This window comes from Dermochelys coriacea, chromosome 18 (assembly GCF_009764565.3).
Source record: "Dermochelys coriacea isolate rDerCor1 chromosome 18, rDerCor1.pri.v4, whole genome shotgun sequence".
In the NCBI taxonomy this organism is placed as follows: Eukaryota; Metazoa; Chordata; order Testudines; family Dermochelyidae; genus Dermochelys; species Dermochelys coriacea.
Window position 1 is genome coordinate 3,330,908 of NC_050085.1, and position 27,431 is coordinate 3,358,338.

The 27,431-nt window shown below is 48.9% G+C and overlaps 1 protein-coding gene across 3 annotated transcripts; it reads right to left on the reverse strand.

Annotated features, from left to right (window-relative positions):
• Positions 1-289: 289 nt before the first annotated feature.
• On the reverse strand, positions 290-23,226 carry CLDN19 (claudin 19). Of its 3 annotated transcripts, XM_038376778.2 has the most exons (6): positions 22,727-23,226; positions 13,929-14,093; positions 5,654-5,738; positions 4,382-4,534; positions 3,151-3,192; positions 290-711 (listed from the first exon to the last, which is right to left on the reverse strand). In XM_038376778.2, the coding sequence occupies exons 1-5, from the start codon at positions 22,947-22,949 to the stop codon at positions 3,171-3,173; spliced, it is 648 nt and encodes a 215-aa protein (XP_038232706.1). In that variant the 5' UTR covers positions 22,950-23,226; the 3' UTR covers positions 290-711; positions 3,151-3,170. The 3 variants fall into 3 exon arrangements, with proteins under 3 accessions (XP_038232706.1, XP_038232705.1, XP_038232707.1); XM_038376777.2 differs by lacking the exon at positions 3,151-3,192 and having other exon boundaries at positions 22,727-23,225; XM_038376779.2 differs by lacking the exons at positions 3,151-3,192; positions 4,382-4,534 and having other exon boundaries at positions 22,727-23,221.
• Between the last annotated feature and the right edge of the window lie 4,205 nt (positions 23,227-27,431).

Below are 27,431 nucleotides of genomic sequence, written 5' to 3' on the forward strand. Positions count from 1 at the left end.
AGTCACTTTTGAAAATGGGACTTAGGCCTAGCAATGCCTAAATACCATTAAAAATCTCAACCTTCCTGCCTTGGAGAGAGATTGGACTCTGACCTTGGGAGACCCAGGAGCAGGGAACTAATTGGGAAGAATGTATAGGTTGCAATCTTCTTCCTTAAATCACACCACAGGAAGATTTGCAAATCACCTGAGAGGTACAGAGTCTGGTTACAAGAATTTTCTGGGGGTTTGCATAAAAGGAGCTGTAGATTTTAAAGAATAAAAGAGAGACAAACATTTAGAAAGATGGCAAAGACCAAAAATATTTTATTAACCTTTGAGCTGTGACTTTTAGTATAAACAATCAAAAGACATTTGGAATTCAAACCTATATAATTCCCCTTGAGTATATTTTGGACCATAGAAAAGTTAATATAATTTTCAATTAAAAGAATAAAAACATTCTTATACACAGTGCTGTACTCTTTGTATAAAAAGATCATTCAGAAAATGTATCACGGGTTTCTTTTAAAATCCTTGCTATAGTAGTGTCACTTAAATTTTTTGGACTTTTTTTGAAGGAAACACAATAAGCTGGGTTCAGACAAACAACCACTGCTTTCCCCTGATGGGTGAAGACAGACTATAAACACTGCTCTCCCCTGATGGGTGAAGACAGACTATAAACACTGCTCTCCCCTGATGGGTGAAGAAGACATTTTTACATTGGGTCTGAAATTCAAAAGAGAGAGAGAGCTGTTAGTGCTGAGTTATGCAGAAAAAATAGCAAATAGGGCAGGAAGACCATACACTGCTCCCTTCCCTACTGATCTTCAATGCACCCATCCACCCAGGTTTCAGCAAAACACCTGATAATTTGACAAAATTCCGCTTGAAAAATTAGTTTGAATATGGCATAGATTTTAAAAAAACAAACCACTCCTGTGGACTAAAAACTGACTCAGACCAAGGAGAATGAGAATTTAATGATACAAGGGGCTATGTATAGAGGCTATGAGGACTGATGTTATAACCAGTCACTTTAAACAGCCCATATCATGATCTGGAGAAGGGTGTTAAACGCTAATTTGATTTGCAGATGCTACTAAACTGGGAGGTCTGAACCATCTAAACAGAAATAACCCCAAGGGACCTACAGAGATTAGCAATGTGGGCAGGAAGTAACAACAGAGAACACCACTTAGAAAAATGCAAAGTAGGCATCTGGGGGAATAAATAAATCAAAATATTCCATGGGAGCCATTGGCTTCCCTAGCAAAGGGAGGCACTGTCCATCTTTAACTTAGGGCCAGATTTTTAAAGGTATTTAGACACAAAGATGTAGTAAATTTAGAGACTAACAAATTTATTTGAGCATAAGGGATGAAGTGGGCTGTAGCTCATGAAAGCTTATGCTCAAATAAATTTGTTAGTCTCTAAGGTGCCACAAGTACTCCTGTTCTTTTTGTGGATACAGACTAACATGGCTGCTACTCTGAAAGATGTAGGTAGACACTAGTCATCTAACTCCCATTGATTTCAATGGCACTATTCCCGAGGGCATGTTCTACCCAGTGCGACTAAGGGGTCCAGAACTGGGCCCTATGTCAATATCTCACAAGCTGTTTCTCAGAGAAATGAACATACTGAGATGCCTTAACAGAATTCTTGTCTGTCTCTTTAACGGAGCAACTTTTGTATTTTTCAGGTGACCTGTCCTCAAAGACCAAGTGTTACTTTTCCAGAGTATTAGAGGCACTTTAAAAAAATATTGTTATGCTGTTTCTGTAGTGAGTGAGAATCAGTAGAGAATTGACACTGGTATGTGACCAATTTAAAAGTTATCAATACTTTTCTAACTAGGCAGAAAACTGTAAAACTAAATTTTTTGAGGCCTGGCATAAAAGTATGAGTGTTTCCAGGGGCTAAGTATATTACTGTATTAACTATTAAGTGTATTAACACACTGACAGTCATTGAAAGAGTCTGTCTAACCCTAAACATTTATCTACTTTAGGACATTTTCAATATTACTCTCTTGTTAGACAACATGTTACAGCTAAAATAGGGGGTGTCACATATGCAGAGACTGTAGTACACAGTAGTATAAGAGGCTACATGTAAATCTAGGGTTCCAGAAAAGATAGGATATGATATTGTATTTGCAAAATAGTACTTGATGTGGTTAATGACTATATCAACGTATATGCACAAGGGGGCTGAGTTAAGGTTGCACAGGCAATTGGCACTTCTTCACTTAAGTGCTTAACTGTGCAATCTTAGTGACATTCTCCTAACATGGGTCCATCTCCAGGACTTTAAAGTTCCAATTCCAAAACACCTGTAAGAAACTTGTGTTTGTTCTATAATCCTGAGCTGTTTGGCTGGGTGCCCTCTGAATGGTGAAACTACCAGAATCCAGCTGGCTTGACCAAGGGCTGCCAGCTGCTGAAACCTTTATTCTATATTCCTTCTGATGCTCGTGGTGTAACCCTGGGTGTGCCGGGATGCTGGGAGAAGGGGCACTGCCTGAAGATCTACAGGGAGCTTTGAGGCATTTTGCAGGAGAAGGGGCCTGCTCAGCTGAGTTCCTCACCAGCACTGAAGCAGAGGCCCTGCCGCTGTATGAGAATTCAGGAACTCCAATAGTCAGACACCTTTTCCATTTGTGGCTCCAAAGCCAGTTAGCAGCAAATGAAACATTTCAAAGCCTGCAGGAGACTTTACAGCCACTTCAATTTTCATGTTTCTAAGCTCTGTTGTCTAGCTATGCTCCCATGGAGTTTAGGAGCTTCTCAAGCTTCAAGAACTCACCCTCTTCCTGAGCTAGTTTTGCCAGGCCCTTGGTTTTGGGAACTGGTTTGGAGCAGTCACTGGACTAAGATGTTTAGGGCCAGAATTCAGAAGCATTCCAGTATTCTCCTTTGGAGGGATAGGATCCTCCATTGTTTGTGGGGAAGCTGTTGACTACAAACCCCTTTTGAAAGTCTGACCTGGAGCATGTAGTTAAGTTGACTACACCCTTCCTAGGATATGTACTTAGCAAAAAGAAAAACAAATGTATTGCATATGCTCAAAGCCCAGTTTTCAAATGCTCAGAACTTAGCCAAATCAAAACCTTTCCCCCCTCCCCCCAACAAGTTCAGATACTCCTGCTCTCTGAGGACTCACCCCATGCCAACTTTCAGTTGTCAAACCTCAGCCAGTTCAGCTCTAAGACCAAAAAAAAAAAAAAGTTTGTCTATAATTGACAGTGGATTTTTTCTAACTCTCTTGGTGCTCAGCCTTGCAAAAAACTTGTTTTGGGTATAAACCAAAGATGCAGAATTTCAATCTGAAAGGCGAAAGTTTCAGAAACACAGGGTGCCAGTCAACAGGGTGTATAAAGGTGCAACCTTAGTTTAGTAGACATGGCTACTACACCTCTAATGTCAGTATATAAATCAGTGGTAGACTCTCTCCTGGAGTACTGTGTTCAGGTTCAGCCAGGCCATCTGAAGGATAGAGCAGAAAAAGGCCACAGAAGAGCAACAAAACCTTCAGAGGCATGGAAGGATTAGGAGCTAAAAAAGAGGTGACATGATAAAAGTACCTCGAGCAAATAATGGCCCAGAGAACATCTGCCAGACCCTCCTATTTCCCCCCTCGGAAACACAAGAACCAGGGGAGACCCAAGGAAATTAAATACAACAAAATTTAGACTAAGAAGAAAGACTTGTTTTTACACTACACAAAACTCAGTGGGACTCAATGCCACAAGATATCATGGAGATTGAGAATGTATTAGGATTTTTTTTTTTAAAACAGACATTTATATAGAGAATAGCTGCATTTACATGAGTTACGATAAAAGTGTATCTGGGATGAATCAACCCGTGTCTGCCATGAATTAGGAAAACACTTCCCCAGTGATGAATGATGGGTTTTGGCCATTCCTCTGAAGCATCTGGGACTGGCCTCTGTCACAAACAGGATGCTGGCCTAGATGAGCCCCAAGTCTTCGCCAGCCTGGTCATTCCTATGTTTCAGTGTTCTAGCTGTTTAGCCGGCCAACATGGCAGAGGCCAAGCAATGCTGGACTGGTGATAAACCTGGCTGTGAGGTTAGTGTAGACTGAGCTAGTAGGGGAAGAACCTGACGATGGCTGAAGCAAGAGCTATGTCGAGAAGAACATTTTAGATGCTTCTGCTATAAGTGGAGCTGCCCCCAGGCTATTAGAGACGCCCCCGAGAAGTGTGTGTGTTTTTGGGAAGGCCCACCCAAGACTGCCTGAGCAGCATTGGAGAAGGATCTAGCGTCTGTTGCACTGATGAAGTGGTCGGGAACACCATGGTCTCTAGCACATGCTTGAGAAGGAGGAGAAACATTGGGCAGCGGGCAGGAAGGTGGGGGTCAGACATACTCCCTAGCTGTTGAAGGCTGTGACTGCCTATAGTACTGCTGTCCTCTCCTCTCCTCAGTGGGGGTGGGGCAGGAGCAGCACAGGAAGGAGCCTCCCAGCATGGTCAGGCTGGCAGCTGCCCAGCCAACAAACAAGGCGGAACCAAATTCGTACCTAGTGTGAGAGAGAAAAGAGATGGTGGAAACAAGGGAGAAGGTGGAGGGACTGGTGCTGCCGGGGGCTGGGAGGGAAAGGGACCCCATGCCCATTCACTGACACATCACCCAGATGCCCCACATGGGCACATATGTAGAATGTGGCCCTCGGTCTCTTTTGGGAGAAAGAGGCTGATGGAGCACTGGGCATTACAGAGAGGAAGACAGGCCAGACAGGTTCCAGAGCCAGCGCCCGGACAGAATGCATTGGATCGCTGATGGACTGATTTCATAATGTCTGGAGGTGGGGGAGGGAAACGGGCTTATTCAACATTTTCACACGTCACAAATCCCAAGCAATTTGAGGGGGAAGGGGAAGAGACCCGCCTGGAGCAGTATGGCTCCCCAGGCAGAAGTGGTATTGACAGCACAGACGGTGGCCTGGATGGCAAACTAAGGAAATTCACAGCTGATGTTAGATCAGGGAGGGCCGCGAACTCCAGTGAGGACAGAGAGGGAGATGCTGCGGAGAACAGCAACAAAGGATCCCACGTGGGGAAACACAGGTAACCCCTCCAGGGAAATAGCAGCTGAAACATGGATACAGTGAGTGACAGGAAAAGGACCATTCATGCTTCCTAGGTCCAAGGGAGAATCAGGGCAGTGGCACTGGCAGGAGGTTGCTGCTGGTAGAACAGGGGCTTGTTTGACAGAGTGACTGAGTCTCCTGGAGAATGTATGGGGACATATGGGAAGGGGGCTGGCACTGCTGGGGGCATGAACAGAGGGACAGGGGGCTGGGGCAGGGGGCTGGCACTGCTGTGGATACAAACAGAGGGGCAATAGCACCAGAGGAGAGCACAGGGTCGTGTGAGCCACGGGCTGGGGCTGGCTCTGGCAGGAAAGGACAGGGCAATGCAGGGGATAACGCTGTGTGTACTGTTTCTTTAAATTTGTATCATGAGGCTAGGGAGGAGTGGGGCTGAGGCAAATGGGCACCAGATGGCACCACTGACAGGGGCACCAGGCTCTGAATACGATGTCCGTGGCTGGGTACCTTTGTCACAATGCCACTAATGCATAAAACACAAGCAAAATGACTTCCCCCTAAACAGCCCATTTATTTAAAGGCTCTTACCGGGCATTAACTGGAGTGTTGGGGTTGAAGAATTCATAGGTCACCTGTGTTGCATACCATGAAACAGCTGTTAAGGTGCACAGACCTGGGAATATACAACAAGAACCAAAGAATCAGCTTCCGGAGGCCTTTTGGGGATGTTTTCCCACCATCGACTTTACAACTGAATATAGTCATTCGCTTTTAAAAGCTTTTGAGCCCTTTAATATTCTATTCTTCATATTCTCTGTGGCTATGAAGTTCCATTGGTAACACTAAATGGGACTCTCGGGGCTCATCTACAGAGAACCATGACCCAAAATGACAACACTGCTTTCATTCACACCGTTTGTTATTTTGGTGAACGTTGGTACACAGACCCACCATTACACATGTGATATGAGGCAGGAAGGGACTTTCCAATAAAGGGCTGAAACTGTCACCAGGTTGCTTAGAAACAAGGAAGCAGATTCTAAGAGGCAGCTAACCAGATAGGAGTAACAGGTAGTTAATGTGACAGAACTAAAATATGCTTTCAGTTTACATACGTGAATAAGAACAAGAGAACGGCCACACTGGGTCAGACCAAACCCCAGTATCCTGTCTTTCAACAGTGGCCAGTGCCAGGTGCCCAGGGGGAATGAACAGAACAGATAATCATTAAGTGATCCATCCCCTGTCGCTCATTCCCAGCTTCTGGCAAACAGAGGCTAAGGACACCATCCCTGGCCATCCTGGCTAATCGCCATTGATGGACCTATCCTCCATGAATTTATCTAGTTCTTCTTTGAACTGAAGTCAGCTGAGTTACTCCATGTGGAACTAGGACCAGAATTTGGGCCACCTTTTTAAGAGACAAGATCCCTTTGAAGCAGGAACAAATATAAGGTGCAAAACTGTCAAACTACTTCTCTTTCCTGTTGTAAAATGGCTCTAAACAAAGAGGATCCCAGACCAGAAGAAGGTGGTTTGACCCTCTTGTTCTTAGGGACAGCTTTATAACCTTGGGAAGGAAGTGAATCTTCTCCAGACTGGATTCAGAGCAGGACTGAGCGCAGATTTGGACTCTGCAGGCATGGCAGAATATTCATTTTAAGAACACCTGGACCTTTGCTGAAATTGTTAATGGGGAATCAACACTTAGAAGGGATGTTTCTAGTGGGTTCCCATCGGGACCCATTCTTGGCCCAATGCTATTCATTATCTTTATCAATGATCTGGAAGAAAAATGAGGTTTTCAGATGACACAAAGATTGGTGGGTTGGTAAATAATGACAAGGATGGTCAGCAATACAGACCAATCTGATCGCTTGGTAAACTGGGGGCAATTAAACACCACCATTTATTACAGCCAAAGGCAAAAATCACACCTTTAGGAAACAAGAATATTGGTCAGACTTCTGTGGTTGGGGAACTGTGTCCTGGAAAGCAGAGACTCAAAGTGGGTCATGGTGGGTAACTGGAGCTAAAAGGGCTAACATGATCCTTGGATATATAAACAAGAGAACATAAAGCATGAGTAGGAGGAGTTATTACCACTGTATAGAGCAGGAAAGAGACAATAATGGGCACTATCCAGTTCTGGTATCCTGTTGTGATAACTGGGCCTACACATTTACCCTAATTGTGGGTTCAACTGTAAGAAGTGAGTGTAGGTTCGTCAGATGTCACCAAAACCTGTAACAACAAATGTTGATGAGGAAAAGTAGAGGAAGTTATTTTCAATAAAGACAGGTTTCAGAGTAGCAGCCGTGTTAGTCTGTATTCGCAAAAAGAAAAGGAGTACTTGTGGCACCTTAGAGACTAACAAATTTATTTGAGCATAAGCTTTCGTAAGCTACAGCTCACTTCATCGGATGCATTTAGTGGAAAATACGGAGGGGAGATTGATATACACACACAGAGAACATGAAACAATGGGTTTTATCATACACACTGTAAGGAGAGTGATCACTTAAGATGAGCCATCACCAGCGGGGGGGGGGGGGGGGAGGAAAACCTTTCATGGTGACAAGCAAGGTGAGTCATTTCCAGCAGTTAACAAAAACGTCTAGGAACAGTGGGGGGCGGGGGGGGGGGGGGAGAAATAACATGGGGAAATAGTTTTACTTTGTGTAATGACTCATCCACTCCCAGTCTCTATTCAAGCCTAAGTTAATTGAATCCAGTTTGCAAATTAATTCCAATTCAGCAGTCTCTCGCTGGAGTCTGTTTCTGAAGTTTTTTTGTTGAAGGATAGCCACTCTCAGGTCTAGAAACTCCCTGAAAAAGCACAAGAACAAATCCGCACAGACACACCCCTAGAACCCCAACCTGGGGTATTCTATCTGCTACCCAAGATCCATAAACCTGGAAATCCTGGAAACCCCATCATCTCAGGCATTGGCACCCTGACAGCAGGATTGTCTGGCTATGTAGACTCCTTCCTCAGGCCCTACGTTACCAGCACTCCCAGGTATCTTCGATACACCACTGACTTCCTGAGGAAACTACAGTCCATTGGTGATCTTCCTAAAAACACCATCCTGGGCACTATGGATGTAGAAGCCTCTACACCAACATTCCACACAAAGATGGACTACAAGCCGTCAGGAACAGTATCCCCGATAATGTCACAGCTAACCTGGTGGCTGAACTTTGTGACTTTGTCCTCACCCATAACTATTTCTCATTTGGGGACAATGTGTACCTTCAAATCCGTGGCACTGCGATGGGTACCCGCATGGCCCCACAGTATGCCAACATTTTTATGGCAACCACACACCACACAACAGAACCACTAACCCAGGAACCTATCCTTGCAACAAAGCCCGTTGCCAACTCTGTCCACATATCTATTCAGGGGACACCATCATAGGGCCTAATCACATCAGCCACACTATCAGAGGCTCGTTCACCTGCGCATCTACCAATGTGATATATGCCATCATGTGCCAGCAATGCCCCCTCTGCCATGTACATAGGTCAAACTGGACGGTCTCTACGTAAAAGAATGAATGGACACAAATCAGATGTCAAGAATTATAACATTCAAAAACCAGTTGGAGAACACTTTAATCTCTCTGGTCACTCGAGTGGCTATCCTTCAATAAAAAAGCTTCAAAACAGACTCCAACAAGAGACTGCTGAATTGGAATTAATTTTCAAACTGGATACAATTAACTTAGGCTTGAATAGAGACTGGGAATGGATGAGTCATTACACAAAGTAAAACTATTTCCCCATGTTATTTCTCCCACCCCACCCCACCCCATCCCACACTGTTCCTCAGATATTCTTGTTAACTGCTGGAAATAGCCTACCTTGCTTGTCACCATGAAAGGTTTTCCTCCTTTCCCCCCTGCGCTGCTGGTGATGGCTTTTCTTAAGTGATCACTCTCCTTACAGTGTGTATGATAAACCCATTGTTTCATGTTCTCTGTGTGTGTATATCAATCTCCCCTCTGTTTTTTCCACCAAATGCATCCGATGAAGTGAGCTGTAGCTCACGAAAGCTTATGCTCTAATAAATTCGTTAGTCTCTAAGGTGCCACAAGTACTCCTTTTCTTTTTGCGAATACAGACTAACACGGCTGCTACTCTGAAAACTCTCAGGTCTGTAATCAAGTGACCGGAGAGACTGAAGTGTTCTCCAACAGGTTTTTGAATGTTATAATTCTTGACGTCTGATTTGTGTCCATTTATTCATAGACTTTAAGGTCACAAGGGACCATTATGATCATCTAGTCTGACCTCCTGCTCAACGCAGGTCAAGGAATCTCACCCACCAACTCCTGTAACAAACCCCTAACTTATGTCTGAGCTACTGAAGTCCTCAAATCGTGGTTTAAAGACTTCAAGGTGCAGAGAATCCTTCAGCAAGTGACCCATGCCCCACGCTGCAGAGGAAGGCGAAAAACCCCCAGGGCCTCCGCCAATCTGCCCTGGGGGAAAATTCCTTCCCGACCCCAAATATGGCAGTACAGCTAAACCTTAAGCATGTGGGCAAGACTCACCAGCCAGACACCCAGGAAAGAATTCTCTGTAGTAACTCAGATCCCACCCCATCTAACATCCATCACAGGCCATTGGGCATAAATACCGCTAGTAGTCAAAGATCAATTAATTGCCAAAATTAGGTTATCCTATCATATCATCTTCTCCATAAACTTATCAAGCTTTGTCTTGAAACCAGATATGTCATTTGCCCCCACTGCTTCCCTTGGAAGGCTATTCCAGAACTTCACAAACTTCATTTGTTCTTGTGTCCACATTGGTACTGAGCTTAAATAATTCTTCTCCCTCCATGGTATTTACTCCTCTGATATATTTATAGAGAGCAATCATATCTCCCCTCAACCTTCTTTTAGTTAGGCTAAACAAGCCAAGCGCCTTGAGTCTCCTTTCATAAGACAGGTTTTCCATTCCCCGGATCATCCTAGTAGCCCTTCTCTGTACCTGTTCCAGTTTGAATTCATCCTTCTTAAACATGGGAGACCAGAACTGTACACAATATTCCAGATGAGGTCTCACCAGTGCCTTGTATAATGGTACTAAGACCTCCTTATCTCTATTGGAAATACCTTGCCTGATGCATTCCAAGATCGCATTAGCTTTTTTCACAGCCATATCACATTGGCGGCTCATAGTCATCCTGTGATTGACCAATACTCCGAGGTCCTTCTCCTCCTCCGTTACTTCCAAGTAATGCGTCCCCAGTTTATAACAGACATTCTTGTTATTAATCCCTAAATGCATGACCTTGCACTTTTCACTATTAAATTTCATCCTATTACTATTACTCCAATTTACAAGGTCATCCAGATCTTCCTGTATGATATCCCGGTCCTTCTCTAAATTGGCAATACCTCCCAGCTTTTTGTCATCCGCAAACTTTATTAGCACATTCCCGCTTTTTGTGCCAAGGTCAGTAATAAAAAGATTAAATAAGACTGGTCCCCAAACCGATCCCTGAGGAACTCCACTAGTAACCTCCTTCCAGTCTGACAGTTCACCTTTCAGTGCGATCCACTGTAGTCTCCCCTTTAACCAGTTCCTTATTCACCTTTCAGTTTTCATATTGACCCCCATCTTTTCCAATTTAGCTAATAATTCTCCATGTGGAACCATATCAAATGCCTTACTGAAATCGAGGTAAATTAGATCTACTGCGTTCTCTTTTTATCTAAAAAATCTGTTACTCTCAAAGAAAGAGATCAGGTTGGTTTGACACGATCTACCTTTTGTAAAGTCATGTTGTATTTTGTCCCAATTACCATTGACCTCAGTGTCCTTAACTACTTTCTCCTTCAACATTTTTTCCAAGACCTTGCACACTACAGATGTCAAACTAACAGACCTGTAGTTACCCAGATCGCTTTTTTTACCTTTCTTAAAAAAAGGATATTCTTTTACATAGAGACTGTCCAGTTTGACCAATGTACATGGCAGAGGGGCATTGCTGGCACATGATGGCATATATCACATTGGTAGATGCGCAGGTGAACGAGCCTCTGATAGTGTGGCTGATGTGATTAGGCCCTATGATGGTGTACCCTGAATAGATATGAGGACAGAGTTGGCAACGGGCTTTGTTGCAAGGATAGGTTCCTGGGTTAGTGGTTCTGTTGTGTGTTGTGTGGTGTGTGGTTGCTGGTGACTATTTGCTTCAGGTTGGGGGCTGTCTGTAAGCAAGGACTGGCCTGTCTCCCAAGATCTGTAAGAGTGTTCGGTCGTCCTTCAGGATGTAGATCCTTGATGATGCATTGGAGAGGTTTTAGTTGGGAGCTGAAGGTGATGGCTAGTGGCGTTCTGTTATTTTCTTTCTTGGGCCTGTCCTGTAATAGGTGACTTCTGGGTACTCTTCTGGCTCTGTCAATCTGTTTCTTCACTTCAGCAGGTGGGTATAGTAGTTGTAAGAATGCTTGATAGAGATCTTGTAGGTGTTTGTCTCTGTCTGAGGGGTTGGAGCAAATGCGGTTGTATGGTAGAACTTGGCTGTAGACAATGGATCATGTGGTGTGGTCTGGATGAAAGCTGGAGGCATGTAGGTAGGAATAGCGGTCAGTAGGTTTCCGGTATAGGGTGGTGTTTATGTGACCATCGCTTATTAGCAACGTAGTGTCCAGGAAGTGGATCTCTTGTGTGGACTGGTCCAGGCTGAGGTTGATGGTGGGATGGAAATTGTTGAAATCATGGTGGAATTCCTCAAGGGCTTCTTTTCCATAGGTCCAGATGATGAAGATGTCATCAATGTAGCGCAAGTAGAGTAGGGGCATTAGGGGACGAGAGCTGAGGAAGTGTTGTTCTAAGTCAGCCATAAAAATGTTGGCATACTGTGGGGCCATGCGGGTACCCATCACAGTGCCGCTGATTTGAAGGTATACATTGTCCCCAAATGTGAAATAGTTATGGGTGAGGACAAAGTCACAAAGTTCAGCCACCAGGTTAGCCATTATCGGGGATACTGTTCCTGACGGCTTGTAGTCCATCTTTGTGTGGAATGTTGGTGTAGAGGCTTCTACATCCATAGTTGCTAGGACGGTGTTTTTAGGAAGATCACCAATGGATTGTAGTTTCCTCAGGAAGTCAGTGGTGTCTCGAAGATAGCTGGGTGTGCTGAGACTGGGAGTGGATGAGTCATTACACAAAGTAAAACTATTTCCCCAAGTTATTTCTCCCCCCCCATTCTGTCCCCCCCCCCCCACTGTTCCTAGACGTTCTTGTTAACTGCTGGAAATGACCCACCTTGCTTGTCACCATGAAAGGTTTTCCTCCTCCCCGCCTCCTGCTGGTGATGGCTCATCTTAAGTGATCACTCTCCTTACAGTGTGTATGATAAAACCCATTGTTTCATGTTCTCTGTGTGTGTATATAAATCTCCCCACTGTATTTTCCACCAAATGCATCCGATGAAATGAGCTGTAGCTCACGAAAGCTTAAGCTCAAATAAATTTGTTAGTCTCTAAGGTGCCACAAGTACTCCTTTTCTATTTTCAATAAAGAATCTTATAAACAGGTGCAATAAAACCAGACAGAGACTGAATTAGTCCAAACAAAAAGACCTCCACATGTAACCCATGTGTTGAGATCATGCCTCGTAGACAAGAAAATCTGGGTCTGAAAATTAATGTCTCACAATAGGTATGTCAGAAACCAGACCTAACTGGTGGATGAAATAATGAGTGGATAGGCTATTCTGCCCACCACTCCCATTTACAAAGACTCTGCGGGGAGTGGGAAAGAACAGATGGCGCTACTAAAGCAAGCTTCACCATCAGGGCTGCCACCTTATCATCTCCTGGGACCTCCGGCCTAATCCTGAAAGATGTCCTGACCTGACTGGGTCAGAGAGAGGGACCCAGACAACACTACTTGTCTACCGGCTCCAACTGAATCCCAAACACCACCTGGGATGGAATGGGATCAGACTTTAACAACAACCCAACACTGGTCCTGCAGCAGCATCCAGCCTGGTCTCGGGTATAATTTCTTATTACACTAGTGTCTTGTGGACCTAGACATGGATGGTTCTATTATTCTAGGTGCTGTACAAACACATGACAAAGAGGTGGCCCTGCCCCAAAGAGCTTTCAATCCAAGTTACACATTCGTAGCCTGGGGCCTCATCTGTACATAAATCGGGGATGGAATTAACTTTATGAATTCCCCACCTTGCACTGAACACTTTCAATAAACAAGCAGGATCACTGGCAGCGGAAGATGCTATTTTCCTGAGGGAGAACCCATGACAAAGCCAAAAGAACCAAGATGAAACATCCCAGCATTGGCTGGCATCAGCCCATTTCAATGCTGGGCCTCCCCAAAACTCCTTAGCTGAGAGGCAGGTCTGAAGCACCTGTGCTAAACTGCTGTAGCTAAATGGACCTCCAGCCGGCTCCATTACACACAAGTGCCACTTATCTAAACCCTATCCCCTCATCTGACAGTCTTCCACATCTCCCAGAGTTAAAATGAGAGACCCCCTTTTAGAACCACTGAGTAGGTGGATAGGTGGATTTCAGATCCCTGAGGCCATTCTGCTAGACCCACCTATGCCCAGACATTGTATCTACAGGCATAGCATCTACTAGAAATAGAGGAGGATGTTTATTAACCCTCTGCCTGAGATCACACTTTCTCCCGCAAGGGGAATAACTCACATGGACTTTGAGGCTACCTGCCCATTCAGAAGCTGTGACACGTCATCAGATCTCCTGCCCCACACTAGTGCTAACCAATATCACAGCAGACAAGTTCAGACTATCATCGAATGGCAGGAGTTTGTGGGTACAGGGAGCCCTGGACTTTGTCTTACCTGCTATGAGGAAGAGAACGCCACCAGCCACAGCAACCCGGCTTTTGATAACAGGGTTCTCGTCCCCCACTTTGGTACATTTCATTCCCACCACGCTGACAATGACCCCCACAAAGCCCATGAGGATAGAAACCACCATGAGTGCCCGGGAGGCCTGGAGGTGAACTGCAAAGCAAGAAAAGTGCAAGTCACTGGTGCTGCAGAGCAGATTAATCATGTAAAGAACCAGAGCCAGAGAAGAGAAGGGGCATCACTGGTCAACAAGACCAGCACCCCGGGAAGAACAGTGCCTCCCAAGTCCCTGCACTGGTGAGTGCAACTATTTGCATCCCTAAGTAGCAATTCTGAGGTGCCCAGCAGCCCTTCCCCATGGCCATATTGCCTTGTGGCGTCTAAAGAGCCATTCCCCCAGGTTTGCTGCTCTGTGGCACTGAGAAGCCATTCTGCACAGTGGTAACATCATGGCCAATCCTGGAGCTGTTCTCCACCAATCAGGTCAGTCACAAGCACTGGGATCCTCTTCCTTACCAGCCACGCTGCTCTCTGGAGTCCAGAATCCAATCCCGACTCATCAAGCTCCCAACCCAAGGTGGGGGCTTTGGAGGCTGTATATATTGTGGGGGATTTAGCCTCAGGCATTGTGACCAGATGCAGTTCCCCCTCCTCTCCTCTCCAAGGGTCGCTTCAAGAGCGGAGCACAGGCCTGCAGAGAGGCCCCATCCCATGATGAGCTTCCAAAACCTTAACAACCGGTTCCCTATAAAAAGTTTGGATGTGCCCCAGTATGTATTTTTTGTACCAACAGGGTTACCATACATCCGTATTTTCCTGGGAGGAATTTTTAAATTTTAAAAATTCCTCCTGGACGGCGATTTAACAACCAAAAAGCCTGACCTGTCTGGGAAAATACGGGTGTGTGTTAACCCTGCTTAAAGTTCTTTTCCAAAAAGATGGGCCTGAACTAGAATTGAACTCCGTTTCACATGTGTGGGGCCCCGCCACTCCCTGGGGGTGTGGTAGGGTGACCAGATGTCCCGATTTTATAGGGACAGTCCCAATTTTGGGGTCTTTTTCTTATATAGGCTCCTATTATCCCCCACCCCCTGTCCTGATTTTTCACACTTGCTGTCTGGTCACCCTAGGGTGTGCACATGTGTGGGTCCCAGCTGCTCCCTGCCCCCCTCATTGAAGCAGGTGTGCAGAGTTACTGCCCTGGGAACTGCAGGGCACCAGTGGACCTGGGCCAGCTGCAGACAGGGGCATGGGGCAGAGCTAGCTGGAAGCAGGGGGTGTGGGGCTGGCTGCAGGCAGGGCAGGGGGTGTGGAGCTGGCTGGAGACAAGAGGGTGCGGGGTTGGCTGGAGGCAAGGGGCTGGCTGGAGGCAGGGCAGGGGGTGGCTGGAGATGGGGGCTGGCTGCGGGCAGGGGGCGCAGGGGTGGCTGGAGGCAGGGCAGGGGATGCAGGGGTGGCTGGAGACGGGGGCTGGCTGCGGGTGGGGTGCTGGGTGCTCACGGGGAGAGCGGCTCGGAGCAGCCCGAGCAGCAGGACGCAGCCCCGGCCCAGCAGAGCAGCCGGGGACCCGCCAGGCAGCAGTGGGAGCCCCAGGGCCAAGGGTTGGGGGAGCAGGAGCAGCACCAGGTCTCGTGCCCAGGGCCTGGTGGCAGCCCACGTGGCTCCCGCAGCGCGGCGCCCCTGGCGGCCGGAGGAGGAATTACAACACTTCCCGGCCGGAGCCCATCAAAGCCTCAGCGCCCCCTGCAGGGAAGCGGGTTAACAACCGGTTCTAAAACTGCTTCAAAATTTAACAACCGGTTCGTGCGAACCGGCTCCAGCTCAGCACTGGCCCCATCCCCCATCAAAGCACAGCTCTGTCTACATTTCCAAGCAGGAGGAACAGACGGCGCGGCCTCCCCTGCCCAGCCGCCCCATGTGTCCTGTGCTGATTTCTTTCCCCGGGCACGTCAATCAGACGCCTCAGTCTTCTCCAGACACCTGAGCTGATTTCTTTCACAACGGGCGTCTTTAGAGCGACCTTCATTGGTAGCGATTTTGCTCGGCTCTCCCTTTCCCCCAGCTCCGTGTCGCTGGATGGTTTCAGGGGAATTTTTCACTTCTCTATTTGATACTATTGGGGTATCTGGCAGAGCCCCCGTGCGGGAGGAGAAAGACGACTTTCCAAATGTATTATCCTTTATTCCCTTTCAATCTCCCCCTTTCCGTTTCTTATGCAGACCGTTAATTACACCGCCCATTACATGCAGGGGGAGGATCAGTGTGGCTACTTCTGTCCGAGGAGCAGCTGCTAGTCTGGACTGTTAAATGGTTCCTAGAAACTTGCAGTTATCAAGCACACACACGCCAGTATAGGGGCTGGATTGGGACACCCACTTCTCAGCAACTTTAACGTCAGCTACGTGTCTAAATCCTCTAAACAGCTTTGACAATCTCGCCTTAGAAAGGCAGAATTAAGCCTTAGGCTGCAGCCATCTTGGAATAAAAAAGCCCCTGAACTTGTGCAGTGAGACCCTACCCTGGCCATCTTCCAGCCCTGCTGTCATCCTTATTCACAAGGGCTTTGAGGGTGCGGCGTTGTAGACAAAGCTGTTCTCGGCCAGTGCCACAGGAGTGCACTGAGATTGTGTCCTCCACACGTAAGGGGGAGGGATAGCTCAGTGGTTTGAGCAGTGGCCTGCTACACTCAGGATTGGGAGTTCAATCCTAGAGGGGGCCATTTAGAGATCTGGGGGAAAAAATGGGGATTGGTGCTGCTTTGAGCAGGGGTTGGACTAGATGATCTCCTGAGGTCCCTTCCAAGCGTGATATTCTATGACGGCTCTGGGTTTGTCCCACAAGCTGGTTGCTGAGACCTGACTGTTTTTAACACCTAGAAACTGGGCTAGAGTTTCAAACCTGCCTGTGTCAGATGGAGAGAAGGGGCCGGGAGGCTGTCGTGAGCTGCGAATGTGCCATAAAACAGGTGATAAACACCAGCGTAGATTGGTGGGGAAGGAACTGCACGAACTGACTGGCTCCAAGTACTTTCTATGCGCTTGTGAGCTCAGAAAAGATGGACACAAGATATGTCTTAAAACAAAGCAAAATGCCTAAGTTTGGGGCATGGACCATGGACATTCCGTGAGAGAGAAACAGAGACTTCATCAGGGGCCAACATCTTCAGCTGTGGATTCCTGGGAAACGCTCAGACACACCCCGGTCACCACCCCACAAGCAACGGGGTGTGCCCAGGTACACCTTAATGCAGGGCAGAGCTCTGGGGGGCCGGGGCTGCGTGCTCCCACGGGGCAGCGTGTCTGGCTCTGTGCTGAGCCAAACACTGCCAGAAGCCTCATGATTAGGGGGACCAGGGTGTTGGATAAGGGCCAGGGGCAGCTGGGACAGGGAGCAGGGTGGGTTGGATACATAGGAGGTGAGATGGGCCGTGGTGCCCATGCTCCATGGTTCGGCAATGTAGGGTGGGGCAGCTCCCCCCTCCCCGGCGTCCCTCCGCATGCTGCCTCCATCCCCCCTCCCCCCCAGAGCTGACCGGTTCCTGGAGTGGTGGTGGGGCAGTGCCAGAGCTGCCTGACTGCGCCTCCCCAGCACGGAGGGGGAGGGAGCTGCAGGCAGAGAAAGCAGCAGGAGTCTGTCACTGTCAGACACAGACGGGGGGTGGCATTGTGGGGGCAAACAGATGGAGCCAGAGGCAGGAGAAAGGAGCAGTGATGGGCATCCCGGGGCTGGCATAAAATACACAGTACAGAGAGGGCTTCCTGGGATGGGGGGGGTATACCAACACTCCCTTCCCCCACATTCCAGACCCAGGCTGCAGCTGGCTCTGTCCATCACTCCCCCCCCCCACCCCACGGAGACCCACACAACCCTCTGCCCCCCTGGAAGATCCCCACCAGCCCCTGTGCCCCCATCACTCCTCTCCAGAGAGCCCCCCTTTGTGCCTCCAGAGACAGCTCCTCTCCCCCCTGCCTCCCCTACTCCCCAGCTCCCTACAATCTCGCCCTTTGCCTTCTCCCTTCCGCCCCCCAGCTCATTGGCCAGGAAGCTCCCAGACTGTTGGCTAGCACAGCCAATGGGAGCTGCACCTGAGGCAGGGGGCCTGCTTGCAGATGGTACCTCCACAGCACGGGGAGGGGGAGCCACAGGTGAGCAAACCCCGGTCATCATCATCATGGGCCCAGCAATTCTCTGGGTATTTAATTTCACTGAAGCAAGTAATTTAATCGACTCTTCCTTTCCAGGCAGTTAGTGGCTTTTCTTGTAAGAAAACTTACAATTTCTTTGCAAAGAAGTCCAGTTATAGTTTTTCACTTGAGAGGTATATTTTCTGGTTGTTCATAAGCTCATTTATTTTGTTAACTCATTTTCATAGGGAATTTTAAAAGTCACTTGAATTGTAACTGTTTTTTTCCATTGATCCAAAAACACATGGAAGATGTGCAGATTTTTATTTCTGTGGGCCAAACCATGCAGAAATGTAAATGTCAGAGCTAGAAAAGCTCTGCAAGGGTATGGGTCCCTCAGGAAATTGTCCTCAAGTCATTCATTCTTCTGGGCACTTCATTCTATTGTTCCCTCTTACATTGAGAGAGATCAGTGTCTCCACCCACAGGTTTCAGAGTAGCAGCCGTGTTAGTCTGTATCCGCAAAAAGAAAAGGAGGACTTGTGGCACTTTAGAGACTAACAAATTTATTTGAGCATAAGCTTTTGTGAGCTACAGCTCACTTCATCAGAGTAGCTCACAAAAACTTATGTTCAAATAAATTTGTTAGTCTCTAAGGTGCCACAAGTACTCCTGTTCTTCTTTCCACCCACAGGAAGACTGGGCCAACCCTGCAGCCACTCTGCCTCTACCCTTGTTCTCTTTCTGCTCCCTCTACCAGCCCCTTTGGTCTCCCTGGGATTCCCCCTACCATTACTCCCTCTGGGTCTTCTTTCTCTGGAGCTTCTCATGAAGTAAAGTTGACATTACAGGTTCTTATCTCTGTAATGTATTTACTTTTGATGTATTTATTAAATGTTAATTAATGCACTATGCACTTCAGCCCTCTGTATAAATTGATCCTCTTCTTTCCATATGATTTGCGCATAGGGTTTTCTGCAGCCCTAGGGCAGCCAGCAATAACACCTGCGCCTTTGCAATGGGGTGAAGGAAGGGGACCATGAGATCCCTATTTATGTGATTTACAAGAAGTGTTATCATTACTCAGGGTACCAAATGTGTTTAAATGACATAAGTGCCTTGTAGAATCCCAAAGCAAGCTCATTTTCATTGCTCATATAATAATCTCATCTACAGTAGACACACATTTTTCATTCACTCTGAGTTGATTTTATTATTATTATTATTAATGATTATTAACTAGGTTACTGGGTTTTTTTCAGTGTGGAAAATAGTGTGCTAAATGTTCGCCTTTAAAAAAAACCCCTTGGCGCGCACGCTAACGAAGTGTGCTGCACACACCTGTGCCCACGAGCAAGAACATCGGGCGGCTGGACGAGCTCAGTCCGCAGCGTGAACGTCTCCCATCGGCTGCACATTTACGGTTTGGTTGCCAGCCCGTTTTATCTTGGCAGGGAGGGGAAAGGTGATGCGATGCAAACCAAAGAACGCAGCCCGCAGCTGGGAGCCCAAGACTCCCCCCGCCAGATTTGAAATATGAAGGTTGCTGGCCCCTGACTGAGCGCTGCACATGGTGCATGTAAGGTGGGGACACGGTGAAGTCCCGCTCGCTTTTGCACCGAGCCGAGAAATTACCCTCCTGGAACTCGCTTCACTTCGGAGGGTGCCCGAGTGCAGGGAGCTACTCCCAGGGCATTCTTGGAAAGAGGAGCAGCTTCCGTTCGCTAGAGCTCAGCTGTGGGTTTGTTAACATCGGCCTAGTGAGCCCATCCCGGGCCAGCGAAAACCAAGGCGCGCAGCCTCCAATTCCGTAGCCCAAAAACCAGGTTGGAAAATCCCTCTCCTGGGCAAAAATGAGCGATCAGGAGAACCCTGGTCAGAGGGGAGAAACCAGCATTTCGTGTTCTTTGAGCTTCCACTTGATGAAGTGACCCCCATGTTCAGCTGCACAATGAACTGCTGACAAGCGGGATGTGTGAACTGCACACTAAGGGACAGCGCTGCTCGGGTCTGACTGCGTTTGCCTCCCCTTGGGTTACTGCTGGCTGAGCATTCATATGGCTCCCATAAAGTACAAGGTCTCCCCCGCACTGCCCCCCCTTGGGGCTTGTTTTCACTCATTTACCTCCTGGTCTCGCATTGTACCAGGCTGTGGAGGCTGCGTCTCACAACCGCTGTGCAAACAAAGGAAGGAGACCCCAGAAAAGGGTTGTGAGTTACCAGGATACGAACGGAATGTGCGACTCACTCCTCTCCTGCAAACTAAACTAATCTCATTTCCCAGCTGGCTTCAAATCTCCAGCAGCTACTAGCAGGGGCAGGCGGGATTTTCTGGGTATTTTAAAGCCCAGGCTTGTGTTAGGGACACAGGAACAATTAGTTTCAACTCTTCTCGTTTAAACAAATAGCTCGTTTCCATTTTAAACATGGCATCTGGCTGGGTCCTGGGAAGGGGTCAGAGCTTTCTCCCTGTATGTGGCTGCTGTGGTCCAAACTCAGCTGTTCACTCTTCTAAAACTTCTCTGGGTTTCAGAGTAGCAGCCTGTTAATCTGTATTCGCAAAAAGAACAGGAGGACTCGTTGCACCCTGGAGACTAAACAATTTATTTGAGCATAAGCTTTCATGAGCTACAGCAGCTTTTCCTGGTGTCATCGGATGCATCCAATGAAGTGAGCTGTAGCTCACGAAAACTTATGCTCAAATAAATGCGTTAGTCTCTAAGGTGCCACAAGTACTCCTGTTCTTTTTACTTCTCTGGGTGTAGCCGATTCCCTCCCAGACGTCTGTTTGCAGAAAAGCCCGGGGGTCAGACACGGCCTCTGTCTGCTACAAAAGAGAAAGGCCAGCGAGGGAGAAAGTGCCGGGAACTGCTGGGAACGGAGAGGGAATCCCCAGGCTCCTCGCCCACAGCAGCCCCTTTCTAGGAGCACCAGAGGCACTTTCAGCACAGACACAGCCCGGGTGCGAAGGAACAGCCGAGCAGAGGAGACAAGGAGCGTTTAGTGTAAAAGAGGAGATAGGACGGAGTATAATGGGCTGCGAAGGACGTTCCAGTTCACAAGAACTCACTAGTGACATTACAAAGGCAGGGGAGTTTTGAATTAACCAAACGATGCTTTGACAAGAGTAAAGGGTAACTGTGGGTCACTGTTTGCAGTGCTGTAACCTGTAATTAACTCCAGCTGGAGCACGGGCAATTCACCCCTTTCCTTGCACGCCAGCAGCTTGGCTACATTGAATGCTCCTGCGGCTCGCAGGGCTGCAGCTGTGCCGAGTGTGTGACTCCCTACACCGTCAGTAGGGGTCTCCCGTCAGATGATCCACCCCTCCCAGAGGCGGCGGTAGTGAGGTGGACAGAAGAATTCTTCCTTCGATCTAGCGCTATCTATACCAGGGTTAGGCCGGCATAGCCACATCGCTCTGGGTGTGGCTTTACACAGCCATGCCGATGTAAATTCCCGGGGGAGACCGGCCCCAGGGAGCTGGGGACCAAGCACAAAACCCAGCCTGTGCCAGAGGCGAGAGGCAAAGGGACCGGGTCAGGCACTTTCTGAACTAGAACAAAGTCCCTAGGAGGACGAGGGAGGAGAGCTTTTCGCTCTTGGGCTCCAGGGACTGATCTGGGCACCAGCTACATTCAGTGTGTCGCTCCCTCTGTCCCAAGATTTTTTCGGGGCCCTCTGAGTGCAGATGAAAGGGAAGATTTGGCATTTGAGCTCAGCCAGGCACGTCTGACAAGGGGAAAGGGTTGGTCGAGTCTCTGCTCCTGGCTGTGCCACAGATTTCACGTGTGACCTTGAATAAGTCCCATAAATCCAGATGCTCAAAGGTGTTTAGGCCCCTAACTCCCACCCTGGGACTTTGGGAATCTGAGCCTCAGTTTCCTATCTGTACTCTGGAGATAACAGCCCTGCCCTGCCCCCCCCCCCCGGAGTGTTGTGAGGACAAACCCATTAGTAGAGGGGCGGTGCCGGGGCACTGCAGAGATGGGGGCAATACAGGCACACGTCAATCCACCCCCACGCCCTACACCGCCGGGCCGCTTCAGCACGCTCCAGGTCAAGCTCCCTGAATCCGGGCTTCCCCCCCAGAATGACAACTCCTTGCGCGGGGGCTGCTCTCCATGGCATGGAGCGCACCGCAGGGACCCGGCACCCAGCGCCAGTCCTACGCTGGCAGGAACTGCCGGGCCCTGCCGCAGCCACGGGCCAAGCAAACAAGCTCCCGCCGCCCCAGCCTGACAGGTCCATAAAGGCCCCCAGTCGCATTCCCACCTGCCCCCCAACTGCAAAGCCCCGAGGCGGCGCCTTCACCGGGGTCTGAGCTGCGCTGGCCCGGCCCAGCAGCGTCCCACGGGCAGAGCTTAGCCAGCAGCTGCCCCGCTCCGCGCCGGCAGGGCCCTATACCCACCCGGTCCTGTTCGCCCCGGGGCTCCAGCCGGACCCTGGCCCGCTCCAGCTCGCTGCCCCCAGTAGCCGGAACACGGTGTCCAGCGGGAGCGACCGGACACGGAGCTTGGGCTGCACCTGCACAGATCGCCCCGCTCCCCTGGGCCCCCTTAACCCTTCTCCCCGGAGCGTCCTGCGGCCCCGGCTCCCCTTGCCCCGCTCCCCCCGGCTCTCGCCCGCCCCGCGCCCCTTGTACGGCCCGGCGGGACTCACCGTCCAGCGAGAGCAGCGAGTCGTGCAGCTTGCACTGGACCTGGCCCGTGCTCTGCGAGGCACAGCTCATCCATAGCCCCTCGTACAGCCCCACGGCCGTGATGATCGCGTCCCCCGCGTACGAGCTCTGCTTCCACTGCGGCAGCGCCGCGCTGCAGATGCTGCCGATCCAGCCGCCCAGCGCCAGGAAATAGCCCAGCAGCTGCAAGCCCGCGTTGGCCATGGCGGCTCCCTCGGGCACTGGGCGCTGGAGCCCAGGGGCAGGCGGCTCCGTGCTCCCTGCCCAGCCCGGCCCTGCGCTCAGCCCCCGACCGCCCCGATGGGGGCGGGTAGCCGCGCGGCGGTGCCGGGGGCCGCCCCCGCAGGGCAGGAGCCGGCAGGCGCTGCCCGCACTGCCCCGAACCGGTGGCTAGGGCCGGGCCTTGGGGTGGTCAGCGGCTCTGCAGCCGGCGTGGGACCTGTCCGGCCCACTCTCGGGCCGGGGCACAGGGGAGGGGGGGCGCTGGGTCCTTCGTGGCTTGTGAAAGGGGGAAACTAAAAAGGAACGTGGATGCCGGAGCCACCTGCCCCCGCCCTGAGCAGGGGCTGCTGGGGGAACCCTTGGGGAAGGGGCTGTGATAGGGCCCCTGAGCAGCGCTCCCCCTGACTGCCGGTACTCCGGGGGCTGGTGCTGCCGGAGCAGCGGTTCCCTTCCCCACCATAGCCAGGTGTTGGGGGGGGGGAAGAGGGAAGGAGCCCTCCTCTCTCTCTAACGCTTCCCTTGCTGCACGGGTCAGGGCCTCTTTTCGCTGACATGCCAGGGTTGACCGGGGACCTCCTGAAGGAAAAGCAGGAGCCGCTGCAGTGTGCGGTTAAGACACGGGGCTAGCTAGGTTACCAAGTTCCGGTGATGCGAGGTCAGCTTACAGCCACGGGAGTGTGTATGTCATAGGTCGGTGCATGCACACTTCTGGGTGCTTCCATTAGCACTGCCTGTACTCACTAGTAGGGGTATGTCTACATAGCAACGAGAGCCCTGCTGCCTGGCTGTTTCATTGCTGTGTAGGCTTCCAGGCTCCGACTGCATAGAATCACAGAAGGTTAGGGTTGGAAGAGATCTCAGGAGGTCATCTAGTCCAACCCCCTGCTCAAAGCAGGACCAACACCAACGAAATCAGCCCCAACTCTGGGGACCTTCCATTCCATAGGGCCCTAGAGCCCAGCTGGAAGTCTACACAGCAATGAAACAACCCCACAGCCCAAGTCAGCTGGAAAGGGCTAGCAGATGAATGAATGTGCTTTTGGTAGACTGAAGGTATGCTGGTGTTCTCCTTTTTGTTTTGTGTGGACTGGTAGGGGTAAGGAGGTATACTGCAATGCCACGTGGTATATTGGGAGGTTGGGGTGTATGGACAAGTGACCATGGAGTTCTCCAAGGACTGGAAAGGTTGCTGAGGCCAGAGTCTTTGGACATGTAGGTCAACAATGTTCTACAACATTTGAGTCTGTTTCCTGAGCAAATCCAGCTGCTAGTGGTGTCCTGAAAGTGACCAGGCCCATATGCCACTAGCCTGTTGACTGCAATGGTGCCAGCCAAATTCATCACAGAGTGGTGTGGGACAGTCTCCTATCATGGTGGAAGAAACCAGGTTGTCTTCCCCAGAAATCTTCAGGAGCAAATTGCACAGTATCTCCATTAAAGTTTCAAGAGGATAAAAGGGACATCTTTCTTCAGATAAACTCAGTGGTCTGCATGGTTCCCCTTGATTAGCCCCAAAAACCAAAGAAATGACAAGTGGTTGACAACTATACCTCTGTTTGGTCTCTCTCTGCTTGAGCACAGGACACTGCTCTGGGTGGATGTGTAAGCAGACTGCCATTCTACTCTTAGAATTTGTTCCTAACATTTTATTGTGTGACATTATAGCAGTAAAGCAACCAAAACTCAATACCTTGTTCTCTAAACTAGCGGATGGGAGTGGCCCCATTTTTAAGTGGGGAGGGAGAGCAGGAGGAGGGGAAGAGTGAGGGAGGGAGAGAAATTAGGTTTCAGGGAAATGAAAAGCAAAAAACCCACTATAAGGAATAATGAATGTGCACACTTACCTGAGCTCCCTTGCCTTTCATCAGTGGGCCCATCTGCATTCTCCCGCTGGGACTGACTGACTCTGGCAGCTGTCCTCGTCATCCTCCTCACTGTTTATGGCAGGGGATCTCTGCCTTGGGTTTTTCCAAAGTGTTCACACTCGTCTGCTGGTTCACACTCATTTGCGGTGTGTCGTAAAAGCAGCAGGTCTATGCACCAGCACCAGTGAGTGGGGGCTGGGAATCAGCTCCCTGACACCACCAGCCTTTCAGGCACTCAAGCACTCTCCTCTGGTCTATGCCAGCCCTGTCTCCACCTTACAGGTTAACAACAGGTGCACCCTTGTCCCCAAGTCCCTTTGAATCATTCCCCTGTGATATTCAGCCCCTGACACTGGCTACTCACAGAAATCCCACATCCTCTGCCCCCAAGAGATCAGTGTACCCCAGTTTACCAGTTTCATCTGAAATCACCACTCCTGTGAACTACACAGCACATGTGAGCACTTATAATAAAACAAAAGCAGGGTGTTACCTAGAAACAAAATTCCACACAAAGATGGACTACAAGCCATCAGGAACAGTATCCCCAATAATGTCACGGCAAACATGGTGGCTGAACTTCGTGACTTTGTCCTCACCCATAACTATCTCACATTTGGGGACAATGTATACCTTCAAATCAGCAGCACTGCGATGGGTACCCACATGGCCCCACAGTATGCCAACATTTTTATGGCTGACTTAGAACAACGCTTCCTCAGCTCTTGTCCCCTAATGCCCCTACTCTACTTGCACTTCATTGATGACATCTTCATCATCTGGACCCATGGAAAAGAAGCCCTTGAGGAATTCCACCATGATTTCAACAATTTCCATCCCACCATCAACCTCAGCCTGAACCAGTCCACACAAGAGATCCACTTCCTGGACACTACGGTGCTAATAAGCGATGGTCACATAAACACCACCCTATACCGGAAACCTACTGACCGCTATTCCTACATACATGCCTCCAGCTTTCATCCAAACCACACCACACGATCCATTGTCTACAGCCAAGCTCTACCATACAACCACATTTGCTCCAACCCCTCAGACAGAGACAAACACCTACAAGATCTCTATCAAGCATTCTTACAACTACTATACCCACCTGCTGAAGTGAAGAAACAGATTGACAGAGCCAGAAGAGTACCCAGAAGTCACCTATTACAGGACAGGCCCAACAAAGAAAATAACAGAACGCCACTAGCCATCACCTTCAGCCCCCAACTAAAACCTCTCCAATGCATCATCAAGGATCTACAACCTATCCTGAAGGACGACCCATCACTCTCACAGATCTTGAAAGACAGGCCAGTCCTTGCTTACAGACAGCCCCCCAACCTGAAGCAAATACTCACCAGCAATCACACACCACACAACAGAACCACTAACCCAGGAACCTATCCTTGCAACAAAACCCGTTGCCAACTCTGTCCTCATATCTATTCAGGGTACACCATCATAGGGCCTAATCACATCAGCCACACTATCAGAGGCTCATTGATCTGCACATCTACCAATGTGATATATGCCATCATGTGCCAGCAATGCCCCTCTGCCATGTACATTGGCCAAACTGGACAGTCTCTACGTAAAAGAATAAATGGACACAAATCAGACGTCAAGAATTATAACATTCAAAAACCAGTTGGAGAACACTTCAATTTCTCTGGTCACTCAATTACATACCTAAAAGTTGCAATTCTTCAACAAAAAAACTTCAAAAACAGACTCCAATGAGAGACTGCTGAATTGGAATTAATTTGCAGAGTGGATGGGTCATTACACAAAGTAAAACTATATCCCCATGTTTATTCCCCCCCCCAAGCCACCATTCCTCAGATGTTCTTGCCAACTGCTGGAAATGGCCCACCTTGATTATCACTACAAAAGGTTCCCCCCCCCCCCGCTCTCCTGCTAGTAATAGCTCACCTTACCTGATCACTCTCCTTACATCCGATGAAGTGAGCTGTAGCTCACGAAAGCTTATGCTCTAATAAATTTGTTAGTCTCTAAGGTGCCAGGGGTACTCCTTTTCTTTTTACTCTCCTTACAGTGTGTATGGTAACACCAATCATTTCATGTTCTCTATGTATATAAATCTCCCCACTGTATTTTCCACTGAATGCATCCGATGAAGTGAGCTGTAGCTCATGAAAGCTTATGCTCAAATAAATTTGTTTGTCTCTAAGGTGCCACAAGTGCTCCTTTTTTTTTTTTGCGAATAGAGACTAACATGGCTGCTACCCTGAAAAAAGAAACAAGAGAGTGGTGGAAGCAAACGGTTACAATACAAAACAATAAAACACAAACCTGAGTCTATACTTATTAATAGTTACCTTTCCTATCTAATAAACTTCATTCTGTTGCAGAGGTGGCTGGCTTTACAAGAACCAGGATCCAGTTTTTCATGAAAACATCCCCCCCTTCCCAAGATGTCTCCTCAGTGAAAAGATATAGAGGGCCTTTCCCCCCTCTGGAACTGTCTCTGGTCTCTATTTATAGACAGGGTGGTGCCCTGTATGTTGCAATGTTTCTTTTTTTTTTTTAAACCTCAATTCTGGCAATTGTTCCAGTTGTCTCTGATGGCTTT

Coding starts and splice junctions, on each gene's coding strand:
- CLDN19 (XM_038376777.2), bottom strand. CDS start 22,949: ATGGCCAACGCGGGCTTGCAGCTGCTGGGCTATTTCCTGGCGCTGGGC. Junction 14,094..22,726: donor CTCGCTGCTCTCGCTGGACG/GTGAGTCCCGCC, acceptor CTTGCTTTGCAG/TTCACCTCCAGGCCTCCCGG. Junction 5,739..13,928: donor CGTTCTCTTCCTCATAGCAG/GTAAGACAAAGT, acceptor GTATATTCCCAG/GTCTGTGCACCTTAACAGCT.